This window comes from Gymnoscopelus microlampas (genome assembly GCF_963454915.1).
Source record: "Gymnoscopelus microlampas genome assembly, chromosome: 12".
Taxonomy (NCBI): Eukaryota; Metazoa; Chordata; class Actinopteri; order Myctophiformes; family Myctophidae; genus Gymnoscopelus; species Gymnoscopelus microlampas.
The window spans coordinates 47,532,309-47,552,628 of NC_139949.1; the positions used below are offsets into that span (position 1 = coordinate 47,532,309).

At 41.0% G+C, this 20,320-nt stretch overlaps 4 protein-coding genes across 5 annotated transcripts in view; 3 read left to right on the forward strand and 1 right to left on the reverse strand.

Annotated features, from left to right (window-relative positions):
- LOC311057518 (uncharacterized protein) overlaps positions 1–20,320 on the forward strand; it is a 135,899-nt gene that overhangs the window by 36,691 nt on the left and 78,888 nt on the right. The window lies entirely within an intron of this gene.
- LOC311057520 (uncharacterized protein) overlaps positions 1–20,320 on the forward strand; it is an 84,322-nt gene that overhangs the window by 32,260 nt on the left and 31,742 nt on the right. The window lies entirely within an intron of this gene.
- Positions 1–20,320, forward strand: part of LOC311057522 (uncharacterized protein) — a 53,736-nt gene that overhangs the window by 23,014 nt on the left and 10,402 nt on the right. The gene's annotated exons all lie outside the window — the stretch shown is intronic.
- Positions 11,803–17,364, reverse strand: LOC311057054 (uncharacterized protein). Its single transcript, XM_084073942.1, has 4 exons — positions 17,291–17,364; positions 15,591–15,692; positions 13,453–13,731; positions 11,803–12,885 (listed from the first exon to the last, which is right to left on the reverse strand). Exons 2-4 carry the CDS (start codon positions 15,658–15,660, stop codon positions 12,296–12,298), a joined length of 939 nt encoding a protein of 312 aa, XP_083930068.1. The 5' UTR covers positions 15,661–15,692; positions 17,291–17,364; the 3' UTR covers positions 11,803–12,295.

The window sequence follows — 20,320 nt, forward strand, 5'->3', positions numbered from 1 at the left end:
GTCATCTCAATAGTAGTTACTTTAGAGAAAAGGAAAAAAAAAAACGCTTTTCGTTTTCACTCCTATGGGTAATAACAATAGAATAATGATAGAAAGCATAAAGGCTTACTGTCACTCCAATCTCTTTGAAGTGCTTCTTAGTTCAGCTTATTTCAAAGTTATCAAAATAATAAATCAAAGTTAGTTCACAGTGTGTGTGTGTGTGTGTGTGTGTGTGTGTGTGTGTGTGTGTGTGTGTGTGTGTGTGTGTGTGTGTCTCTCTCTCAATACATTAGTTCACAGTCTCTCTCTCTCTCTCCCCCCATTACACATTAGTATTACTCGAATGTAGTTGGAGGTTCAAAGTTGTACTTCACAGTATATTCTATACAAGAGGAAAACTTTGGTTTCCTACAGACACAGGCAGCATAGGTAATAACAGTAGAATAACCAGTAAGACTCCCTAATCGGGAGATAAGCGACCGTAGGTCACATGTATACAGAAGAGGGCTGTAACGGCGATTGGTTCCTAGTTGTGTGGGCAATGGATAGTTTCGTTTGGTGGTCTAAATGTGGGGTGCCCCCGAGTTACGGCATTTTATGTGAGCTGCAGTGGCAGGGGGTCCTCCACTGGGGGCGCCACCACTTTTGCATCCGTTCTGGAGCACCAGGAGTGGGTGGTCCCCGGGAATGCCCCGTGAGCAGCCCCGTTGGGGTGGTCATTTGGTAATTTGTCCACATGTGCTCATTTTTTACACTTGGGGGTCCCCGAGGCAGCTGGGGGTCCCTGGAGCTCCGGGGGTCCTTGGAGGGTGTAGTTTGGCAGGTAAGGAGTGTGTGTGCAAAATGTGGCATGGATCGGGGCAATGGGTGCGGAGATATGAGCAGGGCAAAAGTGTGACGTGTGTGACGGAGTGACGGACGGACACCTGGAGCAGCTTTCTGTAGTAAGTGCGACCTACGGTCGCAATGATAGAAAACATAAAGGCTTGTTGTCACTCCAATCTCTTTGAAATGCATCTTAGTTCAGCTTATTTCAAAGTTAGTTCACAGTGTGTGTCTCTCTCCCTCCCTCTCTCTCTCAACACATTAGTTCACAGTGTGTGTGTGTGTGTGTGTCTCTCTCTCTCTCTCTCTCAACACATTAGTTCACAGTGTGTGTGTGTGTCTCTCTCTCTCTCTCTCTCAACACATTAGTTCACAGTGTGTGTGTGTGTGTGTGTCTCTCTCTCTCTCTCAATACATTACTCCAATGTTGGAGGTTCAAAGTTGTACTTCACAGTATATTCTATACAAGAGGAAAACTTTGGTTTCCTACAGACACAGGCAGCATAGGTAATAACAGTAGAATAATGATAGAAAACAATAAAGGCTCGTTGTAACTCCAATCTCTTTGAAGTGCATCTTAGTTCAGCTTATATCAAAGTTAGTTCACTGTGTGTGTGTGTGCGTCTCTCTCTCTCTCTCCCTCTCTCTCTCTCTCAATACATTAGTTCACAGTGTGTGTCTCTCTCGCTCTCTCTCTCTCTCAATACATTACTCCAATGTAGTTGGAGGTTCAAAGTATATATTCTATACAAGAGGAAAACTTTGGTTTCCTACAGACACAGGCAGCATAGGTAATAACAGTAGAATAATGATAGAAAACATTTCAAAGGTTCAAGGTTGTACTTTATTGTGTACAGGTTGGATTCCAACCACACACAACAGCAGCATATGTAACAACAATAGGCTTGTTTTCACTCCAAGTGCAAAAGTAAAAAATAGAAAAATAGAGGTTCACGGTTGTAATTCACAGTATAAAATAAATACAAACAATAACAGCAGGCATGCAAACAGCCTGAGGTGAAAAAGGTGACAACATGTTGTTTTCTTTTGGGTCAGGTGTCACACAATTGCTCTATTTGGGTTCAAAAAGGTGACTGTAGCTGAAAAGTGACACTTTTGCATGTCTGTAACAGGGTCTGTAACCACATGAACGCTAGGCATCCCTATTCTGGGGGCGAACAGGTACAATACAACAATTACAATCACAAAACAATAAGGAGGGGGGGACCAAACAGGAGTTTCACTCCAATGTCTTTCAAATAATTATTACCTTTTAGTTATGTAGTCCTTCTTTGAGTGGTACAGTGTTGTGCATCTGATTTTACACAAGGGGACCAAACAGGACTTGCACATGTACCTTGTGTCTACTCTCTTGCCATCTCTTCTTCTGCAAACCCGGCATGCCCTACCTGGGCTCTTTTTTGTGGTTCGGGGGACTGGGATCAGTTCATGTTCAGCCACCTTCTGATTCAGCCTGCTCTTAGGGTCCTTGCGTGGTGCTCTTGTCCGCGGGTTGTGTACAGGTGGGTTAGCAGGTGGGGCAATGTGTGGTGCGCTGCGTCTTGCCCTCCCCCGCGGGTTATGAACAGGTGGTTCAACAGGTGGGACAATGTGTTCCTCCCCAACCCCCACTTCCTCAACCCTCCCATCAGGGTGTCCGAAGGTGGCCCACGATTTCACCACGCTGAGGATGAAGGACTTCAGGGTTGGACAGCTGGGCAGAGGATTGTTGGCCTTGTACAGGACAAAGGCGTTGAACAGGCCAATTTGGAATAGATAGGCAACAAACTTTTTTGGCCACTTGGTGGTCTTCCTCACAAACAGGTAGTATGCTAGGTTTTGGTCCATTTTGTCAACACCATTCATGTGCTTGTTGTAGTCAATAATGCATGATGGCTTCTGTACTGGAACCTGCTGGGCGGGGCGTTTATCTGTGGCCTTCTGCCACACAGGAACTGTTATCATCTCATCAGGGTGGTGTGTGGAGATCATCTTGACGATTCTCTTGTCTCTCCATGCCAACACCATCACATCGCCTGTGTGACGCACTACTGTTGACCCAATTCCCAGCTTAGAATTGGTCACGTCCCTGATGACTGGTGGCTCCCCTCTGTTCGTTCGCAGGGTCCCGCACACATGGGTCTGGAGACTAAGGAGGTGGTAAGACAGCTTCACTGAGTTGTAGTAGTTGTCCATCCACAATCTAAAACCGTAACCTTTTAGGTCACCTAGCAGAAAGGTCACGGTTTCCAGCAGGGGGACCTTCTCGCCACAGAATGGCTTCATGGCATACAGGTACCCTGTGGCCGAATCACACAATATGTATGATTTAATGCCATATTTTATGGGCTTTGCTGGGTTGTATGTCTTCCAAGAGAGACGCCCACGCCAACACAACATTCCCTCATCTAGGCTAATGTTCTTGCCTGGCTGGAACATTTCCTTGAAATTGGAGAGTATGGTGTCCAGGACTATGCGGACTTTGCACAGCGGGTCAACATTGTTGTGAAGGGTCTCATTGTCCACGAAATGGAGACTACTCAGGATCAGTTGGAACCGGTTCCTGGACATGCACTTGTGGAAGTAGGGTGTTGTTAGTGCCTCATCCGTTGACCAATAGTCTTCAAGCTTTGGCTTCTGGATAATTCCGGTGAGGAAGAACAGCCCCAGAAAGTTTTTCAGTTCCCCAACTGTCAGCTTCTTCCATGCACGATCTCTGGCATACTTCAGCTCGCTCTGTACGCGGCGTTTTGCATACAGGTTGGTTTGCTCAACAATGTGAGCAAGCAGCTCATCTGTGATGAGCAGCTCCAGGAAGTCAACTGGTTGGTCAGTAAGTAGTTCAGCAGCCCTGCCCCTAGGACCCGGATTCCCAGCAGTGAATGGGATGTCCTTCGGGTGCCACTCTGGCCAGTCTGCTGACTCAGACCACTCATACTCTGGAGCTGTACGAGGCCTCCCACCACCTGGAAATTAGAAATGCATAAGTTACCATAAAATCAGGAGTCATCGCCATGCTGGCTTGTGGTGGACATTTGACAAAATTCTATTTTTGCCATGGACATACAATATAGACAAACACATAAAGAGCTAGCCCTAAATTACTATTACAGGTCTGTAACTCTGAGTGTGTACAAATGGAACCAAATGGACCCGTAGGGTCCATTTGGTTCCATTTGTACACACTCAAGTTATGGGGGTCCTTGAAAATAAAATGTTCAATACATAGTGTCATAGCAAATCAGTGTCATACATATTCTGAAGAAAACCTGGAGACTGACATTCAGTAATTAGGTGTTATGATCAAAAAAAGAACATTATAATGGTGTGTAAAAACAAAAAAACAAACACTTGTGTACGGACATATTGATGACCCCTGCATAAATTACATATTTTGTCATTTGTGTGGTAAAAGAGAGCTCAGTGTGACAACAGACAAAGTTCTTACCTCGTTTACGGCTGACAGGTGGTACTCCAGGTGTGTCCTCCTCCTCCTCGTCCTCCTCCTCCTCCTCCTCCTCCTCCTCCTCCTCCTCCTGCTCCCCCTGCTCCCCCTGCTCCCCCTGCTCCTCCTGCTGCTCCCCCCTCGACTGCGTGTCTGTGATCACAGTAAAATATGAAATAGTTTGGTAAATATGATTTACACAAAATGAAATAAATTATTTTCACCCCTGTGGACGATTGTACAATCCTTCTGCCAGGAGCACAGGTAATCAGAACATAGCTATACTGTCATGTTACAAGGACAAGCTGTACTATAAACAATAGCCATCAGACCTAGGAGAGACATATTGGCTCTACGTCATGTAAACTAAAATGTATCATAGTACACAAAGATGACTAGAATAAGATAAACAACATAATGTACTGATAACAAGGTTACATATAAGCAATCATGATAACATAATATGATTTCGTCCACACCTTAGAATGAATAATTTGTATTCCTGTTGTAATGTCTTTACTTACCACGCTGATGATACACAGACGCCCCAACAGACGCCCCAACAGCATCTTCCAGCTCCTCCTCCGTGTCGGAGCCTAAGATAAAATATACTTGGTCAATATAAGTACATCATATCTATTTAGGCATAAACAATCTTACTATGACACTAGTGTCTCAGTAAACTATAGGATCATAGAATACAGAGACAGTGTAGTTTCTCAGTAAACTATAGGATCATAGAATACAGAGACAGTGTAGTGTCTCAGTATGCTATAGGATCATAGAATGTGTAGTGTAGTACATCAAATCTATTTAGCCATAAACACTCTTATCCAGAGGGATGACAGATGCATATGTTCTTAGGTCAAGGCACCCCATAGTAAGATTACATCAAAGGAAGAAGAGGATCAAAGCTGTATTGTTTTTTTTTGTTTAGACAATTTGACCTTCTAGCTCTTTGAAGCTAGTTAGAAGGGGGGCTCGCTCACCCCCCCAAAAAAAGCAGAATAGGCCATTTTGTTTACATGAACTTGTGACCGGGGAACAGGTTCAAAGGTGTTGTTGTGTTTTGTTTATCTGACATGACATTATCTCTTTGAAGCTGTCTTAGAGGGGGGGTCACCCCCCCCCAAAAAAAAGCAGAATAGGCCATTTTGTTTACATGAACTTGTGACCGGGGAACAGGATCAAAGGTGTTGTTGTGTTTTGTTTACATGACCTGACATTATCTCTTTGAGGGAGCTTTGCACCTGCTAAAACAAAAAAAAGCAGATCTACAAGCTCACAACTAGATTCTGGTAGTCACTAGTAGATCTGCTATTTTTTATGATTGCCACACACAATACATAGTTTAGCCTACTGCATCTGTCATTCTGTCATTGTACATAGGCTAAATTGTCAAAATCACAGATCAGAAGCATATGTATACTACAGTATACAGAATACATCATTTTCATCTCATCAGTAGCAGGCTATAGTAAAGTAAATGAACCTATAACTTAGAGTTAGAATGGGAGGGTCTAGTACACAGTGAGTGTAACGGTAAGAATCGACACACTTTTCTTGCCAGGCAGACACCTTTTTTCGTATAACAGTGGCCTCTTATTCGGACCATGGCTGCTGATTCGGGTTGCCAGGTCTTGGGATAGGAATAAGCAACCAGGTCTATGAAAACAAGCTCAAAAGCAGCGACTACATGCCAAAAGCAGTGACTATATAATATTGTCACGGCTATTTTCAACTAGGTTTCAAGTGCCATCTGGCCTATAGTTATTTGGCCACAAGAAGGCTTCAAAACTGGACAATAGCCGTGAAAATCACATTCACAATAATACAATTCAAGCTGCAGATCGTCGGATTTCCCGACGTTCTCTTTCTAAACTCCAACCATGGATTGCCTTTCAATAAAACTATATTTGATAGACATACGATTCACCTACATTGTAGCCTAACAACAAGCTCACAATCGCAAGTTCGCAACCATTTTACAAGCAGCTTTTACAGAAAAAACAAGCCTATAGTGGCTTACAATAAGCAGACCTGGCAACTATTACCGTAGTCCACGATTCCATGGAAACTTTATGATAAGTTTTCTCCGTAATATCAACTAGATAACCCATCAAATACGACACAAACACGATAAAATGTATGTATTCTTACCATTGGCTGGTGGTTCCCACTCATCAGAGGCATAGCAGTCTAATGAGTCAGTCTCCGACTCATTTTCACTCCCTGATGCAGGAGGGAGACGCACCACCTTTGTACGTTTCCTTAAACCCTTACGACGAAGAGGGGGGTCGCCGTGTTGATCACCGGCGTCCTTCGGGGCCACAGACCCACCAGGGCCCACCGTTGGCTCTGGTGGTGGTGGTGGTGGTGCTGTTCCTCTCGTACTGGGAGCGAAGTATGAGTGAATTGTTCTCTGCTGTAGCAGCGAGCCTCCGGAGAGCTGACCGCCTCCGCGATGTTTAGAGCCTCTCCCTCGCTGACCTGACATACCAACTCTACTCTATAGTCTATATCTCTCACAAATAGACTATATACTCCTACTAAATATCCTCCTTCACCTGTCTAAATCTAAACCTTACCTACTCCACACTAAATCTTCCTCCACGCCCTTTCTAACACAATATAGCTCACTTGGCACAATACAATATAACAAACTAATAATCTATCTATCTATCTAACTATAATAATCTAATCTATCTCTATATAATCACTCTCTCACTCACTCAAATTTAAATCTAACACAACTATATAACACTAACTAAACTAACTCAAACTCACACTCACACACTCCTCAGTCTCTCCCTATTATCGATCCGATCACAGCAGCTCTCTCTCTCAGTCTCTCTGGCTTGTAAACAGCAATTGTTTGGACGCACAGGGAGAAAGCGTTGTGCAGGTCCCCTTTTTGAAGGTTTTTTTGGTCATATGACTTCGATCACGTGTTTTTTTGAGATCCCTTTCATGTAGTCGCACCAAATTCAGTGAGGATCTGCATACGGGGTTATTGTACAGTAAACCAATAAAAAGACCATTTCACGGTCTGAACCGTGTTTGGCACCGGACCGCTACTCTGCGCAAACACGGTTCAGACCGTGTTTGGCACCCAATGTGTTAACATTCATTTTATTTACTTTTCGGGCAAGCGGGTATGACCTTTAGGCAAGAAGAACTTGACCTATACTTGCCCATGGCTAAGTGCCTCTGAGACCTTAGTGTCAACCCCTGAACTTAATGCATAATCGATTTTAGAAATGAGAAATTTTAGAAATAACCCAACAGTAAAAGCTCAGCTCAAAACAACATCCTTTTTTGTTGTTTTTACCTGTTGCTTCCAGACCCCTGACATCTCTTTGCTTTAACTAACATGTCAACATCAGGGACCAGGTTCTGAGCAGTTGTAACTTTCATAATGTAATTTAGATGTCCATGTGTCAACTGTGAGCACAGTTTGGATTTATTGATGTTCATTACAGAGAAAGCCTGCTCACAGAGGTATGTTGTACCAAACTTACTGAGGATCTTTGAGGCAAACATTTTAAATATTGCAGTCCCAGGTTTTGATAGAATTCCTCCAGAGTCACATTATTATTTTTTCTTTTCAATTCGATATCAATCTGAATATCAATTAGATCCATCTGGAGATTAAAATCCAGGTCCTGCACAGCATCCGACCAGCGTCGGTCTGAAACGGGTAACTAAATATAGAGAATTCTGTCTTTAGCTGAGCAAAGATATGAAAACGATTCTGAAACGCACTTGCCAGCTGTGATTTTTTTTTTGTCCATGTAATGCATGTTGTAATTATTTCCAATATTTTAGGATGTTTTGAGACAGTTGCTTCTCCCACACTCTTAATTGCACTAGAAAAGCATGAATGTTGCGTTCATATACCTTAACAAGCTTGTTGCGGCCTTGCATGGTAACATTAAGCATGTTTAAATGTTCTGTTATATCCACAAAAATGCAAGATCATGAACCCAGTCTGGGTCATCCAACTGTACAACTGGTTTCATGAATTGTCTGAATTCTGCACATTATTGAAGAAAAAGTTTCAGAACAGCTCCTCTGCTCAATCTAAAAGCTCACAACACATTGCGTGTTGTGAGGTTGTGGAGCAGATATTTTCGACAAAGAGATTTGGTGTCGAGGGGAAAAAAGAGCCGACAGAGCCGACCCGGTCAACCAAGTATTAGTTCACTAAGTATAGAGGGTTAGTTCAATAAGTGTAGAGGGTTTAGGTTGTTAAAAACGTTCAACCATTTTCAGATTTCACATCACTTAAAAGCTGCACTTCAATAATCTGCGTGCACAAGAAACTTGGTACTGATCAATACAGCGGTTTGTGAAATTAGACCTGGACCTACAGACTTATACACAGATTCACACACTCATAGACCTATTTCTAGATCTAACAGAGCCACGTCATGGAGATATTTGAATTGGTACGAGTAATGTTTCCATAAAAACGCTAATAAACAGCTTACATTTTGGGAAAGTGAAAAACAGGCGTCGTTATTTGGTGCATATGGTAATGGTTAATGCCAGTGTGCAAATGCAGATGGATTGCTCCAGCCACTGAGGAGAACGGGGCAGAACAGAGAGGTTTTCAGGACAGAGGTTCCCTTAATTATATTAGGATATATCAATTCAGATAACCTTTTAAAATATGTATTTTTGGTCAATCTAGGTAGGTGATCGCTCATTTTGTACTCATTTTGTTCTAACATGGAAGATAGAAAAATGCATTTACATTTTAAGAATCTAGTATTCACTGTCATGTTATTTTTCTGCTCCTAGACAGGAGTGGAGCCCCAGTCTGCACCAGTCTGCACCAGGAGGAACCAGAGCCTCCACACATTAAAGAGGAACAGGAGGAGCTACTTCAAAGACCAGAGGAGCCTGATGGGTCAATGCTGACATTACTAGCAGTAAAAAGTGAAGTTGATGAAGACATCTCTTCATACTGTTCTGAAGTTGAAGTTGAACTTGAATCTGACACTGAAGTCACTGAAGACAGTGATGATTGGGAGGAGACCAATGGAGGTTAGTCAGCTTTAAACACAAGGACAGGGACGTGTAGAGGAAACTGGGATTGGGCGTAACAACTACATTGTGGAATAAAAGAGAAAGATGACAAATACAATATCAGAAATATTAACAGGGAAGCTGTAGGGCTCCCTAACAAGGAGCTGGTGGCCTTTTCAAGTTGTATCCGTATTCCGTACTCACCATTTTTAACCAGGCTCTCTCTCTCTCTCTCTCTCTCTCTCTCTCTCTCTCTCTCTCTCTCTCTCTCTCTCTCTCTCTCTCTCTCTCTCTCTCTCTCTCTCTCTCTCTCTCTCTCTCTCTCTCTCTCTCTCTCTCTCTCTCTCTCTCTCTCTCTCTCTCTCTCTCTCTCTCACTCACTCACTCACAGGAAAGAAAGCCTACATCTGTAAACTCTGTCACAAGAGTTTCAGTCGAACAAGTGAGCTGACGAGACACCAGTCTGTCCACACTGGAGAAAAACCTTTCCACTGTAAACATTGTGAAAAGAGTTTCAGTCGGTCAGCTGCCCTGAAGAGACACCAGCATATCCACACTGGAGAAAAACCTTTCCACTGTAAACATTGTAACAAGAGTTTCAGTCAGTTAGACCACCTGAAATTACACCAGCGTGTCCACACTGGAGAAAAACCTTTCCATTGCAAATATTGTAACAAGAGTTTCAGTCAGTTAGCCCACCTGAAGACACACCAGAGTGTCCACACTGGAGAAAAACCTTTCCATTGTAAATATTGTAAAAAGAGTTTCAGTCTGTCAGCTGCCCTGAAGAGACACCAGCATGTCCACTGGAGAAAAACCTTTCCACTGTAAACATTGTAACAAGAGTTTCAGTCAGTCATATGACCTGAATGTACACCAGCGTGTGCACACTGGAGAAAAACCTTTCCATTGTAAACATTGTAACAAGATTTTCAATACCTCAGGTCACTTGAAAAGGCATAAGTGTGTTCACACCAAAGGGGGGAAAAACGTGTGAATATAAAGTAGCTCACTGGGATCATAAAATTAAACACCTGTGTTGGTAGGGAGGTGGACTGCCACCAAATTGAGTGTGTAAGTTAACTTTCACCTGATTGCATTTTTGCGAGTGCACACTTATTAGGTTGGTCTTTACAGGTTTGTTTATGCTTATCTCTGAGTCATAGTGACATGGCCGTGGTCCTACCTATACCGTATGCATGTGTCAGGTTTGTTTATGATTATGAGTCAGAGTGACTTGGTCCGCCCACCCACCCCCATTAGCCAATGTTGATATAGGATTGCATTTTTTATTTTTAACATTTTAAAATACTGAAATGCACTGAGAGCTTGTACATCAGTTATTTCCACACGGTTATTTTCACTATTTTAAAATGTAAAAAGACTACAGAAAAAAAAGCCTAATAACATTAGGCATAAGGGACATGGTTTCACAATGAGGTTTCTAGGTTTCTATATCTATGGTCAGGCTGACCTAAAATGGTGTAACTAATCATGAGATTTCATATTATTGTGTGCCAAGATATAGGGCAACAATAAGGTATCATCCTATTTCATCAGTCCTGTCTGCAGATATGGCTCTGTTGGTGTATTAACAAATTATATAAGTTATATACAGTATACTTTTAGAGACGCAGTTTCAGTTGCATACAGTTGTTCTTTCCTGTTTAGTCTTCTTTTCTTTTTACTTGTTATGTGTTCCTTTCTCATGTATTATTTCTCTATTTTAACCTGAAACTACAGATGTTGAGAGCTTGTACAAAAATGATCTCACCCACTCTTTTACATCTGTAATCATGTGATGTGACACTAAAGTTGATTCTCAATTGGGCTCGACGTAGAGAGAATTGTGCCTGCAGACTAAATTCTTCCATACATCCTAAATGTAGTAATGTTAAGAGATCATCATTTTATTTCACATTTCACTTCACAATAATCCATTAGGCTTATAGCGTAGTAATAAAACATCTTGCACATATGTGTGTGCTATAGGGCTTTGCACAGGCTTTAATTTGCCATCACATCACACTCTTAATCATGTAGTACGACTTCCTCAGTTAACCAGCATACAATTAAAATAATTGAAATGGTTTGATTGATTGATTGACATGCTTGAAAGACCTTAACTAACGTCCACTCCATAGTATGTCATGTACAGTAGAAATCTGCTGCTATGCTCACTCACCTTTATATTTAACCCCAGGTACTATGTGTAAATATGTAGATACTTTTGATCTTTCTCCCCCCTTGCCCCCCCCCCCCCTTCTTCCCTTTATTTTTTTCTATGGAAATAAAAACGATGCAAAAACTTGCACAAAAACTAATTCCACCCACTTTTTTATTTCTGTAGTGTAAACCTGTTATGTGACAAAAAAGCTGATTCTGATTCAGATTCACATCACAATTTGTAAGTTGTAATGTAATACAACTTAATAATGATCATGGCTATTTCATTAATTGTAACTACTGCCATAATTCATAAAACATACATGGAAATTATTTTTTGCCTCAGTTAACTGATATTAGATAAGAAAGGTAATTGAAATGGTGCCCCATGCATTGAGCATGTAATAGCACACAGCACAATGACATCAAATCATGATATAAAAACTAAAAATCTGGAAAAACAGTTTTATATACAAACAATATGGTTTACATGGTCATTTATATTATAGATAAATAACACCACAATCATTTGGAACACCTTTAAGTAAAAAAAGAAAGAAAAAAGTTACCATTAACACTAAACTGATTGTGGTAATGTTTTAAAATAAGAAAAACAAAAGAGATGGAGAATGACTCCACAAGATGAGTCCTAATGGAAACTTCTATTGACAGGAGCATTATAAATCTCCATTTTTTCTTGTCTATTCAACTCCCTGACAACAATACAGCTGTTTAATTTGATCCTCCCAGTGAGCTGATTTATAGTGGAAAGTTTTTTTTTCTCCCCCTTGGTGTGAATGCACTGATATCTTTTCAGAGCACTTAACTGACTGAAACTCTTCTCTAACTGTTAACACTGTGACAAGAGTTTTCTCCAGCGTGGACACGCTGGTGTGTCTTCAGTTGGCGTGACTCACGGAAACTCTTGTCACAATGTTGACAGTGGAAAGGTTTTTCTCCAGTGTGGATACGCTGGTGCGTCTTCAGAGCAGCTGACTCATTGAAACGCTTGTTACAATGTTCACAGTGGAAAGGTTTATCTCCAGTGTGGATGCGCTGGTGTTTTTTCAGGTCAGATGACTGAATGAAACGCTTGTCACAATGTTTACAGTTAAAAGGTTTTTCTCCAGTGTGGCTGCGCTGGTGTCTCGTAAGGTTAGATGACCTACTGAAACTCACGTTACAATGTTTACATATGAAAAGTTGTTCTCCTGTGTGGACACGCTGATGTCTCGTCAGGTAATACAACATACTAAAACTCTTGTCACAATGTTTACAGTGGTAAGGTTTTTCTTCATCTGGTTGATAGTTCAGGAAGTCTATGCAAGCCTTTAGTTCTTTTGGTTGAGTTAAAGCCTCAAAAGTAAATTGTCCTCGTTTCTGGCTGGTTGTAGAGCTGGTGATTTGAGTCTGCGAAGACTGGAACCTCACTTCTGAGAGAGAGAGAGAGAGAGAGAGAGACAAATGGTAAATTTATATAGCGCTTTTATCCAAAGCGCTTTACATAGATTGTGCATTACCCATTCACACACACATTCATATACCGATGGCGGAGGAAACCATGCAAGGCACCAACCTGCTCATCGGGAGCAATTAGGGGTTCAGCGTCTTGCTCAAGGACACTTCGACACTAACTCTGGGGGAGCCCGGGATCGTACTGGGAACCCTGCGGTTCCCATCCGGCCACTCTACCCCTGAGCCACTGCCGCCCCCAGGGCAGGGAAGGGGAGAGGGCAGTTTAGAAATAGTGAGTACCCTGGTTTCCCTGGTTGGACGTAGCGCGTGGAAGGAACACGTTATTCCAACCAGTTCCTTTCCCCTCCATCAGGCGCCCTGGCTGGCCAGGGGGAGGCAGTATAGTGACCAGGATTCTTGTTAATATTTCTGATTTAATTGTTTTTTTTTCATCTTTTATTCCCCAATTTAGTAAATCTACTACTATCAACTACCAGTATTCCCCACCCATGTAAGTCCTGTCCCTGTGTTTAACACTGACTGACCTCCACTGGTCTCCTCCCAATCATCACTGTCTTCAGTGACTTCAGTGTCAGATTCAAGCTCAACTTCAACTTCATAGCAGTGTGAAGTGATGTCTTCATCATCAACACTTTTCACTGCTGGTAATGTCAACATTGACCCATCAGGCTCCTCTGGTCTTTGAAGTAGCTCCTCCTGTTCCTCTTTAATGTGTGGAGGCTCTGGTTCCTCCTGGAGCAGACTCGGGCTTCTCTCATGTACAGGAGAAACCGCCTCTTTACACACAACCATGTGCAGGATGTCTAGGAGTAGTTAAATAACATTATAGTGAATACTGGATTCCTAAAATGTACATATATTTTTCTATCATCCATGTTCCCTGTACAAATTGAGTTATCAGCTACTTTGATTGACCAAATATTTACTAACTACATGTTACTACAGGTGTTTCAGAAAATGTGTTAAAGCAAAATAAATATTTTGAAATGTAATTTGAATTTAAATATTAGTTACTTTACCAAACAAGTGAATGTTGTTACAGAAAATTGGAATCATTAAATTATGAAACAATATTAAACCATAAAACTTCACACGTCAGCTCTGATTTGGGTAAATTAGGCTGTAGGTCAAGCCGTGTATAACGAAAAAACATCACATGGATGCACCTGGGACGTATCATCAGTGTTGTAGCCTGGGGTCATAGGATGTTTCGGGTCTCGCAACATACACCCTCGCCCAGGTGACCCAGCCAGGGTTGATCAAGCCCCAACTTACGTCCCAGTAGCTACCCACGGTCAGTCCTACAGGGCAAGACAGGGCCACTCAATACGCTTGTCCGAAACTACTCTGCCAGGAATGGGGGAGAGGAAAGGCTCTGGTACGTGGAGGGGCTAGGCTCTGTGGGTGGCCTCCTGGCCGGGCTCCTCCTCCGTCTTACCAGGTCCAGGACCTGAGCGTTGCACCAGACTCCCCCGCCCCAAACATTTCATTCTGGTGTGATGGTGTCTTGGCCCGTGGTGGTACTGCAGGCTCCCTTTGCGGCTTGCTTGAATGGCCCTCCTACAGGCCTCACCGTGGATTTGTTGGGCTTCTTCCTCACGGAAGACACAGACTGGGCCGCCAACCCAAACTGCTCCCGGATGCCGTCTACATTCCGGCTGTCACCCGTCTTTCCGGTGGTCACCAATCTATTCCTGGTTGTCACGTAGTCTATAAATTCCTATGAGCCACTATAAATAGAATAACTATAACGAAAAAACATCACATGGATGCACCTGGGACGTATCATCAGTGTTGTAGCCTGGGGTCATAGGATGTTTCGGGTCTCGCAACATACACCCTCGCCCAGGTGACCCAGCCAGGGTTGATCAAGCCCCAACTTACGTCCCAGTAGCTACCCACGGTCAGTCCTACAGGGCAAGACAGGGCCACTCAATACGCTTGTCCGAAACTACTCTGCCAGGAATGGGGGAGAGGAAAGGCTCTGGTACGTGGAGGGGCTAGGCTCTGTGGGTGGCCTCCTGGCCGGGCTCCTCCTCCGTCTTACCAGGATTCACCTGTACGTACAGTATGCATGTATTTCCCCTCAAAGGTAGACCAATCACAGCTCATGCCTTTACCTTCATGACACAATGAAACAGAAACATCTCTACCCATGAAGTTTGGTCATAGTATAAAATCTAGAAATGGGTGTGTGAGTCTTTGAATCTGTTTGTCTGTGTTTTCGGGGGGGAACTTGACAAACCGCTGTACTGATTAGTGCCAAATGTCTGCACAATGCCAGTAGGCAAAACAAGCATTTTCCACATATGATAGAATGACTTAAACCCTCTATACTTAGTGAGCTAAACCTATATTGTTCCACCCAGAAAGGGGATGCTAGAGTTAAAGTGGTTGAGAAGCTGAGAAAGAGCCTGTCAAAGATCTAAAGTTATATGGTGCTTTTTTTTTCTCTTTTCTTTTTAACATTGATTCACACATAAGAGTATGTGCTTTTGGATGTTGAAGATATAGTTTTTTTTTAGGTATCGTAATGATGGCTATACATATTGGGATATTATCAATGTCAAGATGTCTTGTGCTATGATTATCGTATGGTGAAAATGAGACATTGTGGCAGCCAAGAAACAAGAAAACGAAAGAGAGAGCACATTAAACTTACTGAGGTATTGCTGGTCTTCAAGTTCCTCCTGTTTAATAGAAATGTCCCTGGCTGAGTCTGGAGAGTTCATCTTCACCTGCAGTCTGGACTCCACACACTGGTCTGAAATGAAGGAATTGAAAAAAGACATTAATGACTGGACACAGTCTCCAGTTATTAAAGTCAAACAACATATGAACGTTGGGTGCAAGGATAATGGTATATACAGTTTATACACAGTATTGTAGAAGACATCACGCTTAACTTAAGATTACACAAGGGAAATGTATCAAAAGAGTGATTCCTTAAGTTCACAAGTAGGGATGGGGAATTATATTTGATCACATAAGCCGCCTTTATTTGACCTCAATGAAGGCAGTGATCAAAGTTGGGCTGCCGAGCTGAATTATTCAAATTCTATTGTCAATTACAATTTTGGCTTCTGACAATTATGAAAACAAGATAAAACAATGCAATCCGCAATCCATTTCAATGCTCGTTTTGTCTTGTGTTTAGTCAGAAATCCAGTGCAACCCTTTCATTTCCATCAGTGCACTTTTGCCCCTCCCTAAAAGCTCAAACTCAGTCTCAGTTAGACTGTGAGATGTTTAGATCTCACAGATCTAGTCAAGATGATGATGACAGAGCCTGTTTCAAGGAATCTGATGAAGAAAAAAAAAAAAAAGCAGTAAAGCAGCCCATGAACAAGACAGGGAAACTATTTCCAATGCCATGCATTACCTGGATGAGTCATTCCCTAGGTCTGTCTAACACATTACAGCATCAGCGTTGCCATGTCTGCTAATATTATAAGCATCTTTGGGCTTTTTTATTGAACATTAAGGAAGATACGGGTACTTCCAAGTGCCCGTACATAATTGTAACATATAGATAAAATATGTCCAACGAGTTGAAAAAAACGTTTAAATAGCTTCTCTCCTCAGCCGGTTCAAAGAAGATGCAATTAAACATTTGACCAGTAGGGGGACCATCAGTAATGCTATCTCTACGGGCGCAGGTTCCGGGTATGTCTTAACAACATTTAGGAGAGAAGCTATTTAAACGCTTTTTTCAACTCGTTGGATAAATTTCATTGCGCGCTAAAAGTTAAAACATCTGAGAGCATTTCAGAAAACCTTTACTTTTTGGATACGATGTGCAGAAAGGGGTAAGAAACATGTAAAGTGGAAAATATTCGAAAATGTCCTGCTCAAACGGCACCGGGCCACGTAGGACCTCATCTCGGAGCTACATAGCGGAGGGAGATGTTCTAAATGGGGCTAGTACAGACCCAAAGTGCGAAAGTACAAAGACTATTTTGAAATAACTCCAAGACATCCGATGACCGTCTTGATCCAAGGCTACTCATACAAGCGACGTTTGCACCTCATTGCAGATTAACCTTTACATTGATAATAGTGAAATGGAGTGATTGATGTACTTTATGTAACACACGAGAACATGTACACACACAGTACATGGAAGTACAAATTCACAATAAGGTCTACTAAACTGGAAGACTAAGCACTAAGCTTGTTTAAGATGAGATCCCCATGCACACAAATCATGATGACATATAAGAGACAGACAGAAATCAACAACATACGTAGCAAAATCATTTATGTATAGCTGCTTTTGAGTACTGGTTGTTATTGTGTAACAGCAATTAGATTTATATTCCATATCCAAATGAAACCCAACATGAATGAGTTGATCTTTACCTGCTGTGTTTCAGTGGTTGAGCTGCTAACAAACGTCCTCCTGCTGCTTAACGACGTCACGACACGACAGCACGACACTGTTTAGAAACGACACGTTTTACTTTTCTTTGTATTTTACTTTTATATAAATCTATGGTATTTTAAAGTGTCAACAACAGAGCTCAACAACAGTCAGTCAACACACCATGTTGTTTTCACTACTGCATTGTGGGTATGTTCTTCTTCTGACGACCACTTTGTCTAGACGCCAGTTGGCGTATTGCTGCCCCCTACTGTTGGTCTCGGGTACTGTCCATTGTTTATATACAGTATATGTGACCTTCCAGACCTGTAGACAAGAGGACATCCACCTAGGAGTGCAACAGTTAATCCAACTAATACATTTAATTTATTATTAAATACAAATTGATAATCAAAAATGTAATACATTCATCGATGAATGATCAATTAGTAGTTTCGTTCCATATGTTGAATGCACTTATTGTAAGTCGCTTTGGATAAAAGCGTCTGCTAAATGACTGTAATGTAATGTAATGTAATCAATCCCTATTTCGGGGATGTCATTATTTGCACACAAAAAAACAACTTCCAAAGCTTAAAGAAAAGTGAAAAGAGCCGATCTACAAGCTCACAACGTGTCACGATGCGATGCATTTTGAGCTTGTAGATCAAGCTGCTTTCACATGTCTTGCACAACACTGTTGTGCAGCATAGTATACAACAGGGCTAAAGTAATTGATTGATTTGTTGATATATATTTTTAAATATATATAAATTATATTCTTGATTTTTGGATTAATCAGGAAAGTAATAAATAGAATAATCGTGAAGAAAATCATGGATAGTTGCAGCCCTACATCCATCACAGCTTTCATCAGTGCACATTGATGCTGCACAGGTCTGATCACGTCTCATAGAAATGCAGGATACAACATATACCAACATATCATGTTACATGATAAATATTTGTATTTTATATGACACATTCAAACTGTATGCTGGTATATTCAGACTGTGACACAATAAGAACAGCAAGTAAGAACAACAAGTTATTTTGTAGCAGAAATATTGTTTATATGAATCATTGGAATACATGTTCCAGACAGTTCAGAGTTTCGTTATTGTACCAGAATGTTCTGGGAAACGGCAAAACAGTTCTCTTAAGATAGATTGATTGTAAAGGATGAATTGCACTGGGTCAGACTGACCTAAAATGGTTTAACTGATCATGAGATTTCATTTAATTGTGTGCCAAGACATACGGCTGCAAGAAAGTATAAAAATGGACCCCCAATCCTATTTTATCAGACCTGGCTGCAGACACGGCTGTTTATCTGTTACTCCAAGATAGGGATCCTAAATAAACTCAAACTCAAATGTACAGCCTGTGCCTTCCTCTTTTATTACTTGTTCTGTATTCCCTTCTTCTCTATTCTCTAATTTTTCTAACTCTTCCTGTAACTGCAAACATTGAGAATCTCACCAACTCTTTTACATTTGTAATCATGTGATGTAAAAGGTGATTCTGGTTCTTGCCTCCAAACAAATGGAGTAATGTTAAGACATTATAGCTTATGTTTAACCTAATAGACCATCAGACTTATAGCATTAATGACTTAGATTTCATAACATTGCGCAATAAGACTTAGGGCCGTAAGAAGGCATAAAACAGACCACAATCCTATTTTGTCAGTTCTGTCTGCAAACATGGCTCCGATTGTATGTTAACAAAAGTAGTATATAACCGAATTTATATACTTCTGAAGATGTACACCGTACTTATTTTTTAAAAATCATTTTTAGTTGCTGTTCCTTTCGTCTATATTATTATATTATTTAAACTCTTCCTGAAACTGCAGATGTTGAGTTTGTACAGAATAATCTCACCCACTCTTTTACATCTGTAATCATGTAATGGGACAATAAAGTTGAGTCTTCTGATCCCTGCCTCCAAACTAAATTCGCTCACACATCCAAAATGTAGTAATGTTAAAAGGTCATAGATCATAGCTTATGTTTCACCTTCCTGATAATAATCCATTACAATTCTAACATAATAATGAAACATACTGCATGTGTGTGAGTGCTATAGTGCTTTCAATAGGCTTTAATTTGCCATCACATCAAAATCTAATAATGTAATACAACTAAACAACGATGATAGCCATTCCATTAAATAAAGTAATTGAAATAGTGTCCCATTCATTGGGCATGTAATAGAACACAGCAAAATGATATTAAATCGTAATACAAAAACTGTTCTAGTCCTAGTAAAGCAGTTCTACCTTATACAATTAATATGATTTACATACTATAGTAATTTATAGTATAAATTAATAACATCAAAAATAATTAGCAGTACATCTAGGTAAAAAAGAGAAAACAATATTGTTACCATTAACACTTAAAACTGATTGTTGGAAGGTTTTAAAAGAAGAAAACAAAAGAGCTAGGGGAATGTCTCCAAGAGACGAGTTCTAATGAAAACTGTTGACAGGAACAGTAAATGGTGTTTTTGCTTGTCTATCCAACTCCCTGACAACATACAGCTGTTTAATTTTATCCTCCCAGTGAGGTGATATAGTGAAAACAAAATAATCCCTTGGTGTGAATGCACAAATGTCTTTTCAGAGTGTTGTAGATTATTAATAATCTACATGATTTATCTGAATAATATACTATATGCACTTGATAGTAGCAAGGGCAGAGGTCAGGCAGACTAATTTGTCTGCCTCTTACCTTATAGATACATGTTGTGTGTACCAGTGACTCTGCAAAGTCTAAATAAAAACATGTCATGCCCCAGTCAGCAGATAACACATCAAAGCCCAAAAAAGCAACTTAAGACCATAGGCTACTTTTGGAAAGGAACTGGCACTATGTAACAGGGTTTCTCTGCTTAACCATTACGTTTATTGGCATCATCTCATCTTATGTTTTGATTGTGACAGAGACTTGAAAAGGGCAAACATCTCGCCTGTTTTCTGATGACGTTAATGAATGATACTTTGACCTTCTATGTTCATTATA

Excerpts from the sequence above, each read along its gene's own strand:
- LOC311057054 (XM_084073942.1), bottom strand. The coding sequence starts at position 15,660 with ATGAACTCTCCAGACTCAGCCAGGGACATTTCTATTAAACAGGAGGAA. Across the intron at positions 13,732-15,590 it reads TGAAGACCAGCAATACCTCA|ACATCCTGCACATGGTTGTG; the intron begins GTAAGTTTAATG and ends AACTACTCCTAG. Across the intron at positions 12,886-13,452 it reads TTGGGAGGAGACCAGTGGAG|AAGTGAGGTTCCAGTCTTCG; the intron begins GTCAGTCAGTGT and ends TCTCTCTCTCAG.